Source organism: Chiloscyllium punctatum, chromosome 5 (genome assembly GCF_047496795.1).
Source record: "Chiloscyllium punctatum isolate Juve2018m chromosome 5, sChiPun1.3, whole genome shotgun sequence".
Lineage (NCBI taxonomy): Eukaryota > Metazoa > Chordata > Chondrichthyes > Orectolobiformes > Hemiscylliidae > Chiloscyllium > Chiloscyllium punctatum.
The window spans coordinates 27,910,768-27,933,325 of record NC_092743.1 but is presented as its reverse complement, the minus strand read 5'-3'; the positions used below and the strand labels follow the sequence as shown (position 1 = coordinate 27,933,325).

Genomic DNA, 22,558 nt, shown 5'->3' with positions numbered 1-22,558 from the left:
TGCTGTGTTGGCTCAGCTCAGCAAAGCTACTGTCAGAATATGAACAAAATCACAGGTGAATGAACAGAACTGTGACTGACAACAGAGTGAAAGGTTGCAGCGGGTAAGTAAGAGACTGGGGTTCAGGCTACAATCAGATCAGCCTTGATCTTACTGAATGGCACAGCAGCCTCAAGGGATTAAATAATACACTCCTATTTCTCATTTTCTTATGTGCTCAACTGAGCTTAGCCACTTCAGGCCATGATTTTTACTCCTGAACACGGTCCAGTGACTCTGGAAAGTGCAGATGCACAGGCAGCAGATGAGAATGGGAAGAACAGCTTCCTGACGTTCACTATTCAAGATCATCAACAGAACAGCCATTCAGGCAGCAGACAGAGGATGTCCCAGTGACTGTGATTCGGTAGCCTTTAATCACACGGGTTCATTTAAAATTCTATCTGAACTCATGAGGAAAGGAAATCCAAGAGGACTGCTGAATGATACAAACTGATCCAATTTATCTTGCATATTTCAAATTGGAAGTTCTGAATAATCATTTCCAAGCATTTTTTGTTAAACTCAAGCAAAAGATCACTGTAGGAGAGAAAGTTCTCACAACAAATTTACAATGGCATTCCTGTGGGGCAGCTTTGACTAAGAGCTCGTAATTCAGCAAGGCCAGCTCAGCGTTCTGCTTCTGTTTCTTACCTGTGGGTCCTGTCAGTGTTGCTGTCAGCCTGTGAGGAATTCGGGGTGGGATTTTCAGAGCTGTGCGCACCTGGTAATACCTGAAAGATAGAACAGGATTGAGAAATTAGAGAAGCTTGTTGCTTTGACAGCATATTCATTGGTTTAACAGTGAAAGACATGCTGAAAGTTTCATATAGAGAATAGTCTCATCACACATCAGAGGATGCAAGAGCAGAAATAGGCCAATTAAGCCCATCGAGTCCACTCCATCATTCAATGATAGCATGGCTGATCTGATAATCCTCAATTCCACTTTCCTGCCTTTTCCCCATAACTCTCGATTCCCTTCCTGATTAAATATCTGTTTGTCTGTCTCAATCTTGAACACAGTTAATGACCCAGCTTTGACAGCCCTCTGTGGAGAAGTATTAATCAAATTCACTACCTTACAAGGGAAGTAACTCCCCCTCAGTGATACCCTCTGGTCCTTGACTTTACCACTCGGGTAAACAACTACAGAGTGATAAGTGGCATCGCAGAGCAACAGTATGCATTATTTTACCTCGACTATCAAAACTCATATCCTTTGCTATAACCTGATAGATATTCACAGTACAGAAAGAGGCTATTTGGCTCATCATTTCCTTCCTGGTCAACAAAGATCAAACAACACTAATCCAGCTTTGGCCCAGAGCCCTGGAGGCTACGGCAATGTAAGTGTAAATACTGTTTAAACTTTATGAGAGCTTCTGACAAATCTCTCTTTCACACAAAACAAGTTTTTTTTTACTGTACCTTGGTACATGTGACAATAATCAAATCAAAAGCTGAGTTCTCACCTCCCACCATCCTCTGGGTGAACATAATAGTCCTCACATCTCCTCTTAGCATTCTATGTCTTATTTTAAATCTTTACCCCTGCTTATTAATTCCTCCCCTACTAGAAAAAGTGCCTTCTTATTCAGCCTATCTATGCCCTTCATAATCTAACGTACTTTTATCAAGTCCCCTCTCAAACTCTGCTGCTCTCAGGAAAACAACCACAACCCATCCATCCTTTCCTCAAAGCTCAGACCCACCAGGCCATGAAGTATCTTGGTGAATCTCCTCTGCATCCTCTCTAGAGCAATCAAACTTTTCCAATAATGTGGTGAATAGAACTGCACATAGTACTTCAGTTGTGGCCTGTCCAATGTTTTATACAGTTCCAGTATAACCTCTCTGCTCTTGTACTCCATGCCCGTGCTAATAAAGACAAGTGTACCCTCAGCCTTCCTAACAACCTAAATTCTCTGCCTTGCTATCTTCACAGATTAATGGATGTGCACACCAAGATCCCTCTGATCTTCAGAGTCCTACCATTCTAATGTAATCCCTTGCCATGTTAGTACTTCTAAGTAGTTCATACTTTCCAAGATTAAATTCCATTTACCACTGCTCTGCTCAGCTGACCAGTCCATTGATAACCTATTCCAGTTTATGGTGATCCTTCTCACCTGGCTAATTTTCATCCAAATGTCATCAATGAACTTTCTGATCATATCCCCCAATAATGAAACCCAAACCATGAAAGTACACCACAAACACAAAAGTCCCAGCACTGTGCCCTATGGAACACCACTGGAAACTGTGACGTTACTGTAGCTTTCAGAGATGTACTGTGTACTTTTTTTTTAAGTTCTTAAGACAGAGGTGCTGGGCTATCTACTGACAGCCTGTAAATAGCTTGTGAGGCCTGTGTTTTTTTTTAAAAAAAGTAGAAACAGCCTGAATGGGAGGGGCAACCTCTCACAGAACCAGGATTTTTGGTTTTAGTTTTTCAGTAGTGGCATCTGTTGCTAGGTCTTAAAGCTGAGTGGGGGCTACAGAACATCTCTCCCTGCTTTCTCTCTTTTAAGAGTTTTCTCTTGATCTTTTCCCTCCCAAACCAGAACATTGCCTGTGAGGCAATCTATTTTCCTGAATTTGTCTTTGTCCAGGGTGTGTTCAAAGGATGTTACTATATTGGAACAGTTACAGTTTAATAGGGAAATAATCTATTATTCCAATAACGTTAAGTTGTTCCAGTTTCTTCTTTCTTCCTTTGTCTTTTAACTATAGTATATGAGTAAAGTGTTTTGCTTCAAACTTGGTAGTTTGACCAATCTAGTTGCATCTGGAATGAACTGCCCACAGCTTGCCCTTCAAGTAAGAAACAATTAGGCCCTGGTCCATCTTCTTAATATATTTTGAGGGAGTCTGGCCCATAACAAAACCAGCTTCCAGTCACAGAAACCCTCTACTTATCATCCACTGCTTCCTTCCTCTCAGCCAAATCTGGATCCCAAATACCACTTTGTGTTAGGACCCATGGAATCTTCCTCTCTTGACCAGTCTCCCATGTCAACAGCCTTAATCAAGTTCATGTAGACCATGGTGAATGTGTAACCATTATCAAAACTGCTGCAAAAACAAACTGATTAAATTTGTCAAACATGACCCTGCCTTAACAAATACATCCTGACTATCTTTGATTCATCTGCATGGATACAAAAAGAGGTAAATTCTGTTCCTCAGAATTTTTTAGATTACATTACAGTGTGGAAACAGGCCCTTCGGCCCAACAAGTCCACACCGACCCGCCGAAGCGCAACCCAGCTATACCCCTACATTTACCCTTTACCTAACACTACGGGCAATTAAGCGTGGCCAATTTACCTAACCTGCACATCTTTGGACTTTGGGAGGAAACCGGAGCACCCGGAGGAAACCCACGCCGACACGGGGAGAATGTGCAAACTCCACACAGTCAGTTGCCTGAGGCGGGAATTGAACCCGGGTCTCTCGCGCTGTGAGGCAGCAGTGCTAACCACTGTGCCACCGTGCCGCCCACTTCTTTCTAATAACTTGTATATTTTCGAGGTTAAATTGAGTGGCTTGAAATGTCCTGGTCTATTAATTTCTCATTTTTTAAATAATAAGACAATTAGCAAATCAGAACCCCCCCCCCCCAGCCCCCCACAGGGTCCTTGAGCCCTGTGTCCTTGAGAAGCTGGCCTCACTTCATAAAACATTTGGTGAGGATGGGGTTGGGGCTGAAGACAGGGGTAAGAGATTTTCATCTCTGAAATGGAACTATCCAGGCCAGGAATATAAGGTGAGGGGTCACTCCATCCACTCTTACATTGGCAAAAATTACTGGCTCCAGGAATGAGGAAGGAAATCCCAGAATCAGGTCCCTCACATCATTTTAAACACTTCCAGAGTTGGTTAATCTATACAGCAATCTGGCCCAAAGTGTTCAATCCAACTCACAAAGGGATCCTTGCGTTAACATTGATGTATAATTAGTTATTGGGTTGCACACACTGAACAGAAGATGCTAAGACTGCTGGGAGGAGTGGTATTATGCCTAATAGCATATCAGAGACAATTCCAAAACTTGTAACAGTGTGCTTTATAGAAAGCTGAAGATTCCCTACTTGGGTAACAGTCTGTGTTGCTTTGGCTAATATCAGTAGCACCAAATAGGATACAAGTTCAGCTCGGAGGAGTAATATGTAAATGGCTGGCGATCTCAGTCTCAATTATACCAGAAACCTGCTCCAAAATGTCAATGTGAATGAAAGGTGGGAAGACATGAACGTTCACTGAAATTCAATCCAGAAGTTGAAATAAAATTGGTATTCTATTACTGCTTTGACAATCTTCAGTTTCCAAAGCAAATCTCTGACACAGTTTCTCATTTATCTTCCAGACCTCAGCTGAATGAACACTGAATTCACAATCACCAGACCTTTGCTGACCCTATATATTTTCAATAGATGATCAGCAGGAGTCAATTTGTGTTCTTTTTTTCATTTGGAGCCATATTAGATTTACATATTAGAATTTCATTTCCTGCACATTTAACTTCCCTCCTTCCCAACCTAAAACTAGAAATATTGATCCTGCAAAAACAAAACGTTACAGTTGTTGGGAATTAGTTCATGAACAAAATCTCTATGTGATTGTTTCTCTTTGTTCAAAGAAAAATGCCTACATATCTCTCAAATGGGTGGGTAACATTTCTTGATTTACGTGAATTTAAGTGCAAGTTGGCAAAGGTCTTAGGAACTTCTCTTTCTGTGTGGGATACTGCTAGCTTTTAATCAGGAAAGTGTTGGCAAAGTTCCTGTTGCACTGTCAGCTAGAATCAACCTACTTGTTGAGCATTGCTTTGCAGGAAAATTGTTGGAACCGATAACAAGGTCAAAATGAAAGAGGGTGAATCCTTGGACAGCGAGTATTGAGTCATCAAAGTTAAGTGGTGTTTGACAAACATAATTGAATTCTTTGCGAGAGTGACTAGCTAGAGGCAAATTGCAATTGATATTTTGAACATAGATTTTCTGAAAGTGCCCAATTGCAGTCCTTACTTTCTCCCAATTAGGTCTTTCACAAGAGACTTATTAGAAAATTTAAGCTTGAGTCATAAAATCATACATCATGGAACCACAAATTCAGTCCAACCAGTCCACTTTGACCACGCTGCCAAATTAAACTAATCCCACCTGCCTGCACTTGGCCCATAGCTGTATGTGATGATGCTGCTCCTTGAGCAAGGTTATTTTGTCTTTTTTTTCAGAGGGGACATAAAGTCATTGGTTCCGAGATGTTTGGATTTGTCTACTTGAAGAAGCTTTTAAGTTTAAAATAAACACTTGTGCAATGAAAGGGGAGTGGCCAGTTCTCCCAGCTCAGCTTTTCTCTGGTTTGTTTTGGTTTTAGCAATCTGGCTGTTCAGGAGCTGCTGGCCAGGTGTTAGCTAGCAATCCAAAGGGACGGCTTCATGGAAGAAGGAGGTTCCATGCTAAATCTTGCCTACATCTCTCTCTCTCTCTCTCACTCTCTCCCTCCTGTAAGAATCTGTGTCTGATTTTACCTTTTTGCCAAGGGGGTGTTTATGGGGACCATTGCAGGTGTTTGGAACAGCATCATTAAGTTGAGTTTTCTGATAGGTTGTTATTCTATATTTTGTTCTCTTTTGCTTGTGTTTCATTCGGTACTTTGTTAATAAATTCTGTTTAGAACCGAGGGGTTTTAGCCAGCTGCATCACTCCTGGAATATCCACTTTATACTTGCTTGAAACAAGTAGAAAAGTTAGGAACCAGGCTAATTCTTTGAAATGGTTTGAAAGGGTCTGGCTTGGTCCATAATACCCCCAAACATTTCCTATTCATGAACTTAACCAAACATCTTTGAAATGTTGTAACTGTATCTGCATCCGCCATTTCACACACGCACTGTGTAAAAATGTTGCCCTTCATGTCCTTTTTAAATCTTTTTCCACTCACCTTAAAAATACACACCCTTCTTTTGAACTCATACGCTCTAGGGAAATCACACTTGCTATTCACCTTATCTATGCCCTTCATGACTTTTATAATCCTCATAAGGTCATTCCTCAATCTCCTGTGCTTCAGTGAAAGAAGTCCCAGTCTTTTCACTCTATTTTTTGTATCTCAAACCCATTCCCAGCAACATCCTGGTCAATCTTTTCTGAACACTTTCTAATTTAATAATATCTTTCTTATTAAGGGTGATGAGAACTGCCCACAATACTCCAGAAGAGGCCTCACCAATGTCTTGTACAACCTCAACATGACATTCCAACTCCTCTACTCAATGGTCTGAGCAATGAAGGCAAGCGTGCAAAAATATGCCCAATATGGATCGAAAATTGACTTCATGGATAATGTTACATGAAACAGTTGTTGCTCAGATTTCGAATGACCCCATTTCTTGTCCAATTGAGTTCCTGCAGTATAAAGATATTGAAAAAGGCAAAAAAATCTCAAACTTTTCTCAAATTATATAATGAAACTTATTGGCAATGTGAGAAATGGTGACAATTCTCAAACACAAAACCCTTTTATTAAATACTCTCAGCTTCTTCCAGACAAAAACAACAATAATAACAATCTGCATTCATACAGCATCTTTACCACAGTAAAGCACTTCACAATATTTCAGAGACATAATACCTGAGAATATCTGACACCAAACTAAATTTATCGACGATGAGTAATTGCTCAAAAGTTTGCTCAAAGGGGTTTTAAAGGCTGAAAGGGAAAGATTTAGGAAGATGCAAGATTGGAAAGGAGAAAAGAGACTTCCAGTGTTTACTACCTTGGCTAGTGAAGCCAGGATCACAAATAGTACAGTAACAAAAATCAATGAAATTGTACAAGATGCTAGAATTAGAGTAATGCAGATGTCTCAGGCCCAGTTAAGGAAAGAGAGCTGATGGTGGCAAACTTCTATGACAATTGCCACATTAAATGATAAAATGTTTTGAAAACAATCTACTGGATCCCAGAAAAGCAGCCACAAGCACTGGAAGAAACAGTCAGTTGGAACTCGTGGAAAGGCCAATGAAGGAGAAACAGCACTCCAGGCTAAAGCCTTTACTTCAGACCTTTTGATAAGAAGCATAGAAGAAGCAGTGTGGGCTAGAAAGAGCTTAAAGGCTAGTCCAACCTGGAAGTTACAAACTCCACCAAAAAGCAGTAGGATCAGTCGTTATAGGTTTAGCCAAGAATCAAACGTATTGGAGTACGTAAAGTTAACAATCCCCACTAGGGTAGGGAACAACATGATATTAATGGTGCAAAAAAGAGGCTGATGGGACTAGAAGTGGGGAGAAGAGAGTACTTACAGTTCACAATGAGGGTGCTATGATAGCAAGTGGAGACCTTAACCTGATAACAAATAAAATTCTGCAAAGATCGACATGTGACAGAAGAGTTCAGCATCCAGGGAAATCTATAGATAGTTTCATTGATAAAATTTACAAATCAATGGAAAATTGTGGAAATGGAATCAAAATTCATAAGAAATAGAAATGCGGTTGGAATTATGGATGAGTCTTTGTCAGATTCAATACAGTCTGAGGAAGAGTTGAATTTGGAGGAAGCTATCCAAATTATGCGAGAATCAAAAACCAGTAAGAATCACAGAGAAACCTTGAGGAGAGATGGCAATGAATAACCCAGTCACATGACAAAAACAGAACTTAATCACTTCATAAGATATAAACACTCTAAAGACATATGTGCTAAGCCAACATTAAAAGTACACCCATCAACAGATACAAAAGTTGAGATCTTCTGTTAGGAAGACAGTCATTCCAGTAGTGTACACTAAAGTTGTGCAAGAAGAACTTCTGGAAGATTCCCCCCACTACAAACTTCTGAACTGATGAAATGTATTAAAACTGTTCTGAAGAAGTCATATTGGACTCAAAACATTAACCTTGTTTTTCTCTCCATAAATGCAGTCAGACTTGCTGAGCTTCTCTAGCAATTTCTATGATTGCTGTTGATTTTGTATTGAGAAGTGATTCAGAAAGGGCTAATGTTAGAGAAAGCGTTGTGCTGCAAACAATCTGACAATGTCACACTGGCTTCGGTAAGAATAAGGAATGCACACCTATAATCACTATTCTCATAATACTGTCTATCTTAATAATATAATTATCTCTGATTGCTATAGTGTAATAAACCATGTCTTCTTAAATCAAGATCCTCCTCTTGTTAAGACTCAATAATATTTGGTCCTCTAGTAAGGTAAACCAAATCACTCCTTAGATCCAGCCAAGGCAAAAATGTTTGGTAACAATGTACCTCAATCCACAAATTTCACAGTGATGAGATGTTTTTTTTACGTTGAAGCTATTAATTGATATTTTTGGATAACGTAGTTTTGGGGAAAAAGTAAGCAGCAAATGCACTCACGAGGAAGGTCAGCTGCATATTGAATGATCTGACATTTGGCACCATTTCAACGAACTCCAATTCTGGGATGCCAATAAAATGTTCAACTCTTAAAAAAGGAGTTATCAGTTGCAATTGGTTCACTTGGTTCACTTATCAGAAGGGATTGTGTGCAAATGAACAACACTGGAATGGAGGCAGCTGGAGAGGTCATTCATGTCTGACAGACAATGCATAAATCAAAAAGTGTGGCACTAAAAAAGCACAGCAGGTCAGGCAGCATCCAAGGAACAGGAAAGTCGACGTTTTGGGCATAAACCCTTCATCAGAATGTGGCCAATCCTGATGAAGGTCTTATGCCCGAAATGACAATTTTCCTGCTCCTCGGATGCTGCCTGACCTGCTGTGCTTTACAAGCGCCACACTTTTCAACTCTGATCTTCAGCATCTGGAGTCCTTACTTCCTCCTAGACAGTGCATAACTCAAACAATATACTCAAAAAGAAAATAAAGTGAATATATACATTTAAATACACAGCGATACAACAGCATTATTTTCTCTACTTCTTTTCTCCTCTCCTACACTGAATTTACCATCTCCTTTGATACATAGTTCTTAATCTGCCAGCAACCTTTGACACTTCATCCCAAATGATCCAAGAAGCCAAACAGAGATGATGGAATAATAGTAAAGTCACCCGACTAGTTTTTGAAATGTCCAATTAATACACTTGTATCATAGTGGTGACTGGAATTCAAATTCAATCAATTAATTAATAAATATTGGGAAATGAAAGTTAGTCTTAATAATGGTGCCATAAATTAACATTAAAAAAAACCTGTTAGACTCTTTCATACCTACCTAACCTATGTGATGCCAGGCCAATGATAATGTGACTGACTCCTAACTGCCCTCAGAAACGGTCTTGTATCTCCATTTGAGCACACTTAGACATGGGCAACAAATCTTGACAGCAATACCCACACCGGTGAACAGAATATAAACAAAATACCCAGGGTTGATATCCAGTAAGCACCTTCTCAAAGAAGTAACTAACAACCAGTTCCAGAATAACGGAAAGGGATGTGAAGTGATTTGAACTGTATAGGAGCTGGATGTGCAGTAAGTTAGACACAAGTAGCCATTTTTAATATGCAAGCAGAGATAGTGAATTTCTCCAAGACTATTCAGTCATGAAAGGCATTGTGGCTGCAACTGTTCTAATTTCAACCAAATTTTGTGTACATTTTTCAGAAGAAATCAGTGTGAGGTAACCAGGAAACTCAGAATGTACGCGCAGGAACAAAGTACACAGCTTGATTAACCTTCACAGCCCAAGGACATTGAGCCAGAGTTAGCACAGTCTTCAAGCTGAAGCTGCAAACTTAATGTAAACTATCGCAACAGTCACCATTTAATTAAGTGTAGAGAGATGAGACATTCATTTAGAATTGAAGAGAATGGGAAATCAAGCTGACAAGCAGCTTGCTGGCTAAAATGATATTGTAATGTAGTTTCAAAGCAATCAATCTAAATGCTGCAATCTAATGTTTTGCTTGTGGTATGTCATTCCATTTTCTCCAGTTACTTTCATTTAACATTGAAAATGATATTTTCTTTTAGCAATAATTAATTACTGATGGGGGGAATGGACAAATGGAGTGGAGGTTATTTTCTATTCTGCGGAACCCTTTCTCTTGTCCAATTACTCAATGGCACTGTGCCCTTTGGTAACACATATTCAGTGTCCATTTGCAGTTGCTTTCTGACACATTTTTGATGCTAATCAGATGGGAAGGGCTCACTTTAATAACTTACAAATTTTATATTTTCTTCAGAGCTCTTATTGTTTGAGACACTGCCATGGAGAATGCAACTGGGATTTTAGTTTGGACACAGCTAGAGAATTTTGTGCAGGTCTGGAATCACATTATCGGAGGGATGTGATTGCACTGGAGAATGTGCAAAGGAGATTCACCAGGATGTTGCCTGGAGTGAAGTGTTCCAGTTATGAAGAGAGATAGGATAGATAGTTATTCTTTGGAACAGAGGAGACTTAAATGGGGGCGGGGAGGGGGTGGGGATGGATAGGATTGAGATGTATGAAACTATTAGAGGCATAGATAGGGTAAGCAAATAGGAACTTTTCCCCTGAAGTTGGTGGGAATCTGGCACTCAGAATGATAGAGGCAGAAAGTCTCATAATGTTTAAGTAGTATTTAGGTGTATGCCTTGGCAGCGCAAATGCACAAGACTATGGGCCAAGTGCTAGAAAATGGGATCAGAATAGTTAGAATTATAGAAACTTTACAGTATGGAAGTAGACCATTCAGCCAACCGAGTCCACACCGACCTCTGAACAGCATCCCACCAAGACCCACCTCCCCTACTTTATACCTGTATTTCTGCATTAATCCACCTATCTTGCACCCCCCCCCCCCCCCCACCCGGACATTATGAGCAATTTAGCATGGCCAATCCATCTAACCTGCATATCTTTGCACTGCAGGAAGAAACCCATGCAGACACAGGGAGAATGTGCAAACTCTGCACAGACAGTCACCCGAGGCTGGAAAAGACCCGAGTCACTGGCGCTATGAGGCAGCAGTGCTAACCACTGAGCCAGCAGGCTAGATGGTCGATTTTAATTGGTCCAAATTTGATGGTGCTGTAGATCTCTATGATCCTAAACCAGTTGGCACAGTTAGTTGAGTAGATGGAAACAATAGTTAGAAAATGATGTAGACCAATCAGGCATGTTTGGCAAAACAATGTTGAAGTATGAGGTAATGCACTTGAAATCCAAGGAAGATAAATAATCATAACTTAATGCTGAGATACCAGGATCTGTGGATGAGCAAATGAATATATAAATAAGCCTTATTAATCATTAAAAGCAAATGTTTTGATATAAAGAGGAAGACAAAATGCACTTGGAATATGAGTCTTTATCACAAGGGAGCTAGAATAGAGAGTTGGTTCAGTATCACAGAAGAATGAACAATTTCATTGACAAATGTAAATGAAAGGTTGAAATATCGTAACATTGATCAGTAACAGGCTTAAAAAAGATCACCCAAAACATGTTTACAAAGACCTAGACTGGATTAAACTTTAGATTAAAAGAAAAATGGGAAACTAAAAGGAATTCACACACAATGGTGAATACAAGTGCAAAACAGTTCTGTTTCTGCATAGAAGCTGAACCTCAGTTTGTGATTGAGCATCAAGGTCAACATTGATTCTTATCTGAAGCAAAAAGACTACTTTGACTGGGAGTCTCACTCGTCACTTCATTGTCAGTCAGCCCCTGATTCTATATTCAAGTTGAGTTGACACCATCTTAGCAATTCAAGACAAAACTGAAGGAATTTCCACAGTCACTAGCTGTGTACCAAATATACATGCAATTTGAGTTTCTGAAAAAATAGCACTCAGTGTTAAATTGCAATTTCTGCATCACAGGCTTCAAAAGGAAAAAGAATAGCACACAGGAAGGAAGGAATGAACAATAAAACAAGAGTTCACGGCTACAAAGTTCATCGATCCTCAAGCCACTATTACTCACAACACAATACATTGCCTGCCAAAACACAATAGCAGTGTTCAAATAAAGTCATTGATTTATTTCATTTAATCAATTAAACTCTTTGTGATGTGTAACTTTTATTAGAATCAGCTTAATTTTCTTATCATGCTATTTGCGAAACTGTAACTGAAATATGAACATTTGCAACTCACTGGTCACAAGAGTGACTCTCACAAGTTATAGCTATGCCTGAAAGCTTTCTGTAAAAATAATATCTCGCATGCCTTGTGGGCATTGCTGGCTAGGTCAGCATTTATCCCTAACTACTGTTGAGTAATTGGTTGTGAGTTGTCTTAAGACATATGACATAGGAGCAGAATTAGGCCATTCAGCCAATCAAGTTGTTCTGCTGTTCAGTGAGATCATTGCTGATCTGATAACCCTCAGCTCCACTTTCCTTGATTCCCTTACTGATTAAAAATCTGTCTATCTCAGCCTCGAATAAACTTCATGACCTAGCCTCAACAAAGTTGTGCAGTAAAGAATTCCATAGGTTCACTACTCTCTGATGGGGAAAAAAATCTTTCTTATCTCTGTCTTAACTGGGCAACCCTTGACCTGAAGTTACATCGTCTGGTCCTAAACTCTCCCATGAGAAGAAACAATGTATCATGCCTCCTCTGAATCTTGTATGTTTCAATAAGCTTGCTTCTCATTCTTTTAAACTCCACTGAGGGACACCCACACTGCTTTTAGGAAGGGAGTTTCAGATTTTGACCCAGCAACTGTGAAAGAACAATGATATATTTCCAAGTCAGGATGATGTGTGGCTTGGACGGGAATTTGGGGGTGACGGTGTTCCTATTGCATCTGTTGTCTTTGTCCTTCTAGGTGGTGGAGGTTGTGGATTCCTAAGGTGTTATCAGAGATGTCGTGGTGAGTTACTGCAGTGCACTTAGCAACTACCAACCTAATCAGAAATGTGTACACCATATGAACATTTTATTTTAGATCTTGACATCTTGTGGATTGAGGAGCAAGTTGGATGAAATTTTCAGGATGCAAATAGGAACAGCTGGAGAAAGTGTTGAGAAAACTATTCTCACTTGTTTCAAAGTTTCGAACCAAACAGCATGATCCAAAACATAAAGCTAGACTTATCAATTATGAAATTTAGAACACTTTGATGTACAAACAGTAGCACTGATTTGGAACTACCTTCCACAAACATCAATTAATAGTACATTAATCAGTCATATTAAATCTAAGATTGATAGATGTCTTTAGATAGGTAACTTTAACCAAAGTTATTAAGGATTAAATGCAAATGCGGACAATCAGAGTTAGGTTACACATCAGCCATGATCTCATTCAATCATGGAACAGGCTCAAGGGCAAAATATCTGCCTCCCATTCCTCTGTCCCTAAGCTTTCGCAATGAATCATCCAAAGGTTACAAATAACATTTCAGCAGATAAATGCTAAATGTGATCATGCGTTTAAATTACTAGTTCAATGTAAATGTTGAGCATCTCCTCCAGGACGAGAGGGCATAGCCTCAGGATGAAGGGGTGCCAAGTTAAGACTGAGATGATGAGGAGTCTTTGAAACTCCTTGCCACAGCCACCTGTGGTGTCTGCATCTTTGTGTATATTTAAGGCTGAAGTAAATAGATGCTTGATCAATAGGGGAAATCAACAGTTAAGAGGGAAAGGGCAGGAAAGTGGACAGAAGGAATGTCAGAGCAGCAATGATCCTGAATGATGGAGCACGCTCAAAGGGATGAATGGCCTCTACCTGTTCCTGTTGCCAATGGTCCTGTGGTCTGAAAACCCATCTATTTTCAATTGTCAATATTTCCATGAATATACTGTACAAAGAGGTATATTATACAGACTCATTATGCATTTGTGGTATTCGTAGTTCATGCATGATCCAATTTCTTTCCCTTATGTTTCGGAGTATATCAATGATGGGGATGGGGAAAGGTATTACATAGTCACGTTTTGTAAAGCCGAAGTAAAAGGATATTGAAAACACGAAATAAGGAACAAATATTTGTTTTATCAAGCCTTGATTCCTTCTACACGTGACTTTTAATCTATTTCACACACTCTATCTGACACATTTAAATTCATGAAGGGAAATTCTAAAGAAGCATTTCCCTAGATAAATTAGGCAAATCTCAATAATATGAATTCATTGTCACATTTTGAGTATTTTAAATCTTGGCTGGGTGCCCACAGACTACAGCAAGCCCCTGAACGATAAGGTTATGTCTTGAATTTATTCATTGAATGTGGCTAATAATGGCAAGGCTGCACTTACTTTTCAACTGTTGATGATGTGGTGATAAGTTGTACTGGTCAGTGGCTTTTAAAGGTCATTCAGCCTCACTACCAATGTGAATGCCACCACATTCAAACAGGCAGTCTGCACTCTTAGCACAACAGAGCAAGCCAGCAACATGTGGTACATTCCCTTCTTTTAATAACTATAGTAAAGCAGCCCCAAGTTTATGGCAATCATCAGCTTTCAGGTTTTGCTTTAAACATTGGCATCATTTGTCCAAGGTGCTGGACAGGCTTGGTGAGGAGGGGATAGAATTATCCAGGCCAGATACATGTAAAAGTATCTGAATAATCCTTCTCACTGCAGCAACAGTTCAGGCTCCTAACACTGCTGGCTATTGAAGTATTTCATATCTCAAATCTGGCTTCCTTCCAGATTTAAATGCTAATTTGAGCAGCAATTGAATTGGGAAGTAGGGAGGAAATAAAAGCACAGACTACCTGATAGCTCATGGCAAATACATTAATTATTAATTATTATCACTGCTTTTTCTCTCTCACACACTTTTCTCTCCTTATCCCAACACTAATTTGCATAACAAGCAAGACATCTATGTGATATTATTAAATGAATAAAGTTCACCAGCAATGTCAAGCACTCTAAGAATAGAACAACAAACAGGTACACTTCTATGCATTTAGAAGCATAATCCTGATGATTAAAAGTTCACACACTATATTTTCATCTTAACTGGAAGCTGCTACATACCAGTTCAAATTCTCTGCACTTCATTATGAGCCAGGATTTCCTTTAAAATCCAATTTGAAAAGCTGCCCAACATCATTGGAGCATTTTTCAGCAATGCCATAAATATAATGTTTGTCCTTATTAAGAGGTGAGTACCAGTTCTGAAAACAAACCATTTTCTGCTGCAGATACTCAGGCTGAATTTAACTCTGTACCAGTCAATGCATCAGCAGTAAGTCGCACCTCATCTTCAATATAAGTGTAGACACCTGGAATGCTGTCACAGTTAATCCGTTTTGATACTAGCTTTCCAAAATGTGGTCAGTTTTCACTTTTGTGACCAAAACTATTGAGACCTGTCGTGCCAATGTCCTATCATTCTGAGTGAAATAATTTACTGCAATCCCAACACCCTTCACCATGTGTGTGTGAGACACAGCAATGTACCATATAAACTCACTCAGTCATTGCGGAGAGCAGCATTAGTTAGCAATAATTTAATGTTCAACCACACACCAAGACTTCAATCAACATTTGAACTTTTACTGGTTTGGCATGAAACATTGGCCTGGATCATCCAGACATTCCTGACTCACATTTCTTCCAATTATAAGGTCAATTATAAAACCTTAAGTTATCTTGAGAATGTGACTTTAAAAAATGTTTTGGGATTTACATATTAATTAATAGAAAACTGCAACTCATTCTAAAAGATGAAAAACTTAACAACAATCTAGGTTTTTTCAATATATAATTTCAGTTGCATGACACTGTAATCTTTTGCTATAAACTCTGTTTATGGTACTGCTCCACAGCTACCTGATGAAGGAGCAGCACTCCGAAAGCTAGCGATTCCAAATAAACATGTTGGACTATAACCTGGTGCTGTGTGATTTTTATCTAAATATCATGACATTGGCAATTAAGTAAGAATATTCCTTCCAATAGTTGAAAAAAATCTAATAAGATTCAGCTACTAAAATGCAAATAGTGACATCAAGCCATCAAACCTTGTTTTACAGTTGTACCAATTTACCAGTTTGTATATTGAACTTGTACTCACTATTTTCGTTTTATGTCTGAAACTTATCTATATTGTCAACAACAGTTTGATTGATGGTGAACAAGTGGACAAAAAAGAAACCACAATCATAACAGATTACACTTTTATAGCACATTCTTGGCCATTTTTTTGTTTGGATGGTTGGCCCAAATCTAATATAACTTTTAATAAACAGTGCATCAATATATTTCTATTGATGCAGCTAGAGTTCCAGCCAACATTAAGCTCTCTTTCTCATAAATCTCTCATGGTACTTTATGATATTGCTTTGAAAAGAGAAAGAAACAAGAGATAACAATAATCTGTAAATAAGTAACAGAAGTTCCACTTATCAGCAGCAACTGAGCAAAATAACCTTTTTTGCAGCAGCGTGTTGGACCAAGTCCAACAAGTAAATGTTCTTGATTGTGTGTTGTGATACTGGCCTTAAGCCAAGGGCTCCAATGTAGCCACTGTATATAATCAAAATATCTGTTTACTGGATAGCTTCCACATAAAAATGAGATAAGAAAGAATATGCCGTTCACAAAGCATTAACTGGTCCAAATTTGGTATTGGCCGATTGAAAGCTGATGTTTTGAGTCAAGAGAGCACAAAATTGGAGCAGTACAGTGGCTCAGTAGTTAGCACTGCTGCCTCACAGTGCCATGGAGCCGGGTTTGGTTCAGGTGACTATCTGTGTGGAGTTTCCATGTTCTCCCCATGTCTGTGTGGGGTTCCTTCGGTTGCTCCGGTTTGCTCCCACAGTCCAAAGATGTTTGATGGATTGGCCATGCTAAATTGCCCATAGGGTTCAGGGATGTGTAAGTTAGGTGGATCAGCCATGGGATATACAGGGTTACAGAGACAGAGTAAGGGGGGGGGGGGCGGTGTCTGTGGAATGCTCTTAAGGGTCAGCAAGATCTTGATGGGTCAAATGGCCTGTTTCCACACTGTAGGGAATATAGATAATTTGCATAAGAGCGACAAAAACATTATGCAATTACAATAGATTGTATTCTCCAGCATTTGAAACCAAAGCATGTATTGCTGTGCAGAATTGCGACTTTACTCTGGACATTGGTGTGCTTAAACAGACTTGAAAGCTTCGATGTTAACGATAAATGGCTATTCCCCAGTGCTAACTTTCTACATCATAGTTAATGAAATACAAGCAACTGTTCTCAGTCAGATAATTCTGTCAAAGCTCCTTCTAACGCAATGCTTTGATTTAAATATTATGATACTTGTGTTCAATCCTTAGCCTCTTGGGCAAGGTCTTCCACTTGGGGTCAGGACTCTGACACTGAAACCATTTTCAGGTCATGTACAGAGTAATCAAAGGCCACAATTTTCCATGAGGTCGACACCTAGTCAGCTGGAAGATGGGTTTGGTAGCCAATTAGCAGTGGCAGGCATGAGCTGGAGACAGAATTCTGAAAGCCCAGCCAACCTGAGGGCACAGCAGCAGCCATTGCTCAGTGGTGTAGATGCTGCTCGTGAAGTCTGGCGGGATGGTAGGAGAAGGCAGCCAAACTAACAGTAAAATAAAACAAAGAACTGCAGATGCTGGAGATCTGAAATAAAAACAGAAATTGCTGGCAGCTATACTCTCTTCCACCCTCTTCCTTTGGGTAAAAGATATAAAAGTTTGAATATACATACAAACAAATTCAAAACATTTCGAGTCCAATTAATCTTCACAATTCTGATGAAGAGTCAAACCAGCAGGCTGGGTTTGGAGATAGAAGGATTTGATCAGGCATAATGGGGTCCAGAGAACCCATTCTATTCATCAGCATCATGTGACTCTTGGTTTTGAACAATGGTAGCTTTCTAATGAGAGAGTAGCCAACCTCATGAACAGGCACATGTGGCAGCACTCCTAGTGAGCACAGGAACAATGCATTAGCATGCATAAAATATAGGTTCAAAAGTGTCATTGAAGGGTCTGTGGTATTGAGTCTAAAAATACATGTAGGGAATGCCAGTAGCACACCTCCAGTGATATAGAGCACCAGCCAAGGGCTGAAACAGTTACAGAACAGCGTGAAGGTACCATCCATCACGAGACACCAAAGGTTTGGCCTTTGTGGCCTCTCTGACCAAGGGTCCATCTAACAGCAGGCCTCCATTGAAGAGGTCACTCCCACACTGATGCCTATGCAATGTCCTCTGCAGATGCCTTCACAGTCACAAAGGTCACCACTGACATCCCAGCTACAAGCTGACCCACACAAGCAGGCAGTCAGTCTCTCAGCCAAAGCCAGAAAAGGAGGACAGTCGAAAAGTGTGGTGCTGGAAAAGCAAAGCCATTCAGGCAGCATCTGAGGAGCAGGACAATCGATGTTTCAAGCATAAGCATTCCTGATTATCTAATTCTCCTGCTCCTCCAATGCCGCCTGATCTGCTGTGCTTTTCCAGTACCACTCTGGTCTCCAGCATTTGCAGTCTGTTCTCCTAGAAAGGGAACATCACGTCAAATTTATTGGGTGCAAAGGCCACCACAACGATTACTGTACTGAATGGATCACTTCAGTGACTTTCATTTGTAACTGTGTAGATTTTTATTCTTGTGCTACACTGGAGATCCACATGACACAACATTTCCATTCTTTAATGACAAAGACTGAGAAATGGAAAAACTGATGAAGGGAATCAATCGTCTTTGAACAGGCATTGAAGTTATTAGAGAGTTGCGTACTTTGCACTGTCAATAAGAATGGGACATTTCATATCTTATCTGTTAAACAAAAAGGCAGTTCAAAGCTTGTGCTACAGCAGTAAGTCTTAAGGATGAGTTATGTTCTTTGAAATTGTCTTGCATCAGGCATTTCCTGACCAACTCTCTGTAATGTTATGTTCTGCATCATTCTCCTACTTGCCCTCCTCTTTTTTTCTCCAGTGAACTACACTAATCTAGGGTTTTGTCCTCTTTAAACTTGGCATATTTCTGAGCACCATGTTGTGAAGCATTGGAGACCACAATATGCAAGACCCTTGCAACAGTGTGCTGCAGGGAGCCATTCGATTGTTCCGAGTATGAATGTTGCATCCTCGGGAATTTAACAGCCCATTCAATGGACATTTTAACACCTCTGTACCTTCACCTCAAGATCATGTAGATGTATAAATAGCCATCTTGTTTCCTGAAATCGAGGCACAGAGTTGCTGTGATAATTTGAAGAGTAGCAGTGCTCAGGATTACCAAAAGTTAGAAGGGCTTCCTTTTGATAAATGTCTGGGCTCTCACTCAGCACTTTGATGGTCACATAGGCACTACTTATAAAGCCATACACTGCAGGAATCCAGCAATGGAGATGAGTTTCACTGTCCCACATCCTGTTTGAAATTGTATGCTTTGTACACAAATAGTACATCAGTGAGATGCAATACACATGTTGCAGGAGACACCACATCAAGATCCATCTCTGAACTATGGAACAAATCCGGGGTCAAGACAGGTATAGTTATAGGCGATTGTAACTTTAAAAACTATTTGAAATGCTACCTTTGTGCCAATGATTGAAGACTCCTCCCAGCTTGCACCCCTCAGTGAATGGTACAACCTTCTGTTGTGTTGCAATTTCCCTCTATTTGGGCTGCTAAAGATCCATGTTGTAGATATTTTCTAATTAACGTGTTCGGAGATATTCTTACATACCTCTTGAGTAGGTGGGATTTGAACCCAAACGTCCCAGTTCAGAAGTAGGGACATTACAATGTACCACAAGGGCCTTGTGCCCAGATTCATGCTGTACGCCCACGGCCTGCCCACAAAACTTATCAATTATCCCTGAGCATCCAGACAGGCTTGTTAACAAACTTGGTTCCAAATCAGAATGGTTACCAGGATACTCCAGCTCCCTTTTCAGTAAAATTGCTGACTGTCCAAATGGAATCAGTAAACCAACAGCGTAAAATTGCATGTCCGTCCATTCCATATGAGGACAAAAATACCTGCCTGCCACCTCTGTGACTTCCTCCAGACAATCCTGTACCATCCACACTCCTGTCCCCAAAGGTCTGATTTTTTGGGCAACCCTTTGTCCTACCACTGGGCAATTGTGCCTTTGGAAAGCTAGGCCTCAAATTCTAAAATCCTCTCATCTATCCTGCCTATCTTGCTTGCCTTCTTTAACACCACCCGCCCCTTAAAATCATGAGGCAGAAGAGTGCAAAGTGGAGGATTTGCTTACTTTTCTTTCCTTTTTGTCCACTACTTCCAACCCATCATTAAGACATTTGAGTCCTGACATAAACTGATGGAAGAGTTGTCTCGATTTTGAACGATTAGAAGCTGGCTCAACCCAGTTAATCATGTCAATGCTGTCATTTTTCAGTGTCTTTATAGCATTTTCTTTGTCCTTCTCTCAAACATTGAGATATTTGAGAATTGAAAAAACCCAGAGGGTGAGGTGCTTTTATTGCCAACCAGATCGAATGATCTCTTGTAGTTGATTACTTGAAGCCATTTTTTATCAACAAATATACTAATATCGTGATTTACAGTGTTTAGACTTACAGCTTATAATACTTTACTTGTTTTTCTTAACGTAAAAGCTCCCAAAGATTTTACATTGGCTGCTGATTCACTTCAAGTGTTTTACATGAAGTTGCATTTTACAGGAGTATTGCTACAATGTTAAGCAAGGAATTTACACAATACCCAGTTCAAGTCACAAGGAGATTCTACCACTGAAACTGTGGTTTATGCATTGTATTCATAATTGTATTAAGGATTCAAAGTTTGCGAGAAGATTTGTAGCTCGGGTGCTCATTGTTGTGTTTCTGTTCACTGAGGATATAAAGCTAAATGCAAGATGCTGATGAAAATGACAGTACCACTGAATTGTATTTTTATGTGCATTGTATGTTAACACTATGATCTGCATAAGATGTTCGGTGTGACTTGTTAGTGGCAAATAACCATAGCATGGAAGTGCAGCAATTAAAAGAGTTCTCACCCTCGCTGAAAGAGATCAACGTTGTAGAACTTGTGCAATTCAACGGAAAACTCAATGGTTCCTTGAACTTCAGACATGATCTGTACCAGAGCATCACCTGGAAGCAAAGATAGCAGAAAGCAAGTTACATCGCAACCAGGAACTGTTTCAGTAACATTAAAAATGCTGCTTTAACCAAAATGTGCACTTTTAAAACTTTCACTCTGTTCCATTTTATCATAACAACAGAAACAAAAACAGAAATTGCTGGAAAACCTCAGCAGGTCTGGCAGCATCTGTGGAGAGAAAGTAGAATTAATATTTCGGGTCCAGTCACCCTCCTTCAAAATTGATGGCAGTTTGGAAAAGGTTGCTGTTTATGCAGAAGATGGTAGGAAGAGGAGAATGAAATGATAGTTGGAGATAGAGCCGAAAGAGAGAAAAACAGATGAACAGACAAAGGAGTTTGTGAAGGGTCAGCCTGGGATAATGAATAGCTGCTAATAGGGACTATGAGCAGCTGACAATTAGTCATTGACTATTTTTGTTATTTCCTAAGTGCTTTCTCGGAATACAGTTTGTTCTCTGGGAGAACTCATTCATTCTCCAAAAGAATTTAAATGCCATCTATGTAAACCCTATCTCCCAATGAATTCACGACATACCCTTATTGATATTTTTCTTACAAAGCAATGACTCAAGGTTCTGTACAGTCATGTGGAAACCAGTAGCCCATCGGTATCTAAAAGAAGATTCTTCATGTGCAAACCGAGAGAAGGGAATCAGTGAGATTTTTCACAATAGGAGGCTTTGTAGCGCAACTTTCAACCCTCAGTCAATGTTCACAGATGGAAGTAGATCATTGATCAGGAGCAGAAAACCTAATTTATTTCCCGCATTTCCTTCGCTTGTTCATCAGTACTAAAGCAGTATGCATTAGCTCAATTTACCTTTGATATAAATCAGCTAACTTAGCACAGACTCAAAACAGTCACTTTTTTGGTTCAGTATGTTATGAATGATGCACTTACTGATTCTGGGAGTATGCCATTCACTAAACTACTTCAATGCATATTACTGGATATCAAACTGGGCAAAAGTGAGGACTGCAGATGCTGGGTGGTGGAAAAGCACAGCTGGTCAGACAGCCATATCAAGCTGTATTGTTACTTAAGGTAAATGACTCTATAAACAACCTGGTGAGATGAATGCTGTCAATTTTGTTACTTGGGTTTTTATGACCAACAGAAGTGAAGGTCAGGGGCAAAGGGTAGGTTTCAATTCAGAAGAAAATATTCATTTTAGCAAACATGTTAATTAACAGTTTCAAATTGGTCAAAGCCTTGAGATTACTATTAGAGTTCAGTGAGAAACTCAGTGAGTCAGCAGAGATGATTGTGCCTCTCAGGAGGTATTATCAGAAAGAATCAAATTCTGTGAGTGTGCAGAAAGTCACTGAATGGAAATATTTACAAGCACATCAGTTCAATAAGAGATTTTAAAGAGAAGATAGGAGTAATATTTCACTGGGGTTGAACGTCGGTAAAGGATATTGCTGGGGAAAAAGTGAATCTTATTTTGCTGTTTTT

At 39.7% G+C, this 22,558-nt stretch overlaps 1 protein-coding gene across 2 annotated transcripts in view; it reads right to left on the bottom strand.

The window, feature by feature from the left end:
- fam135b (family with sequence similarity 135 member B) overlaps positions 1-22,558 on the bottom strand; it is a 367,782-nt gene that overhangs the window by 245,798 nt on the left and 99,426 nt on the right. For both annotated transcript variants that reach the window (XM_072569977.1, XM_072569978.1), the window contains exons 2-3: positions 20,991-21,087; positions 694-773 (exon numbers count right to left, since the gene is read on the bottom strand). In XM_072569977.1, the coding sequence (XP_072426078.1) occupies positions 694-773; positions 20,991-21,067 (157 nt within the window). In that variant the 5' untranslated portion in view covers positions 21,068-21,087. The remainder of the gene's footprint in view (positions 1-693; positions 774-20,990; positions 21,088-22,558) is intronic.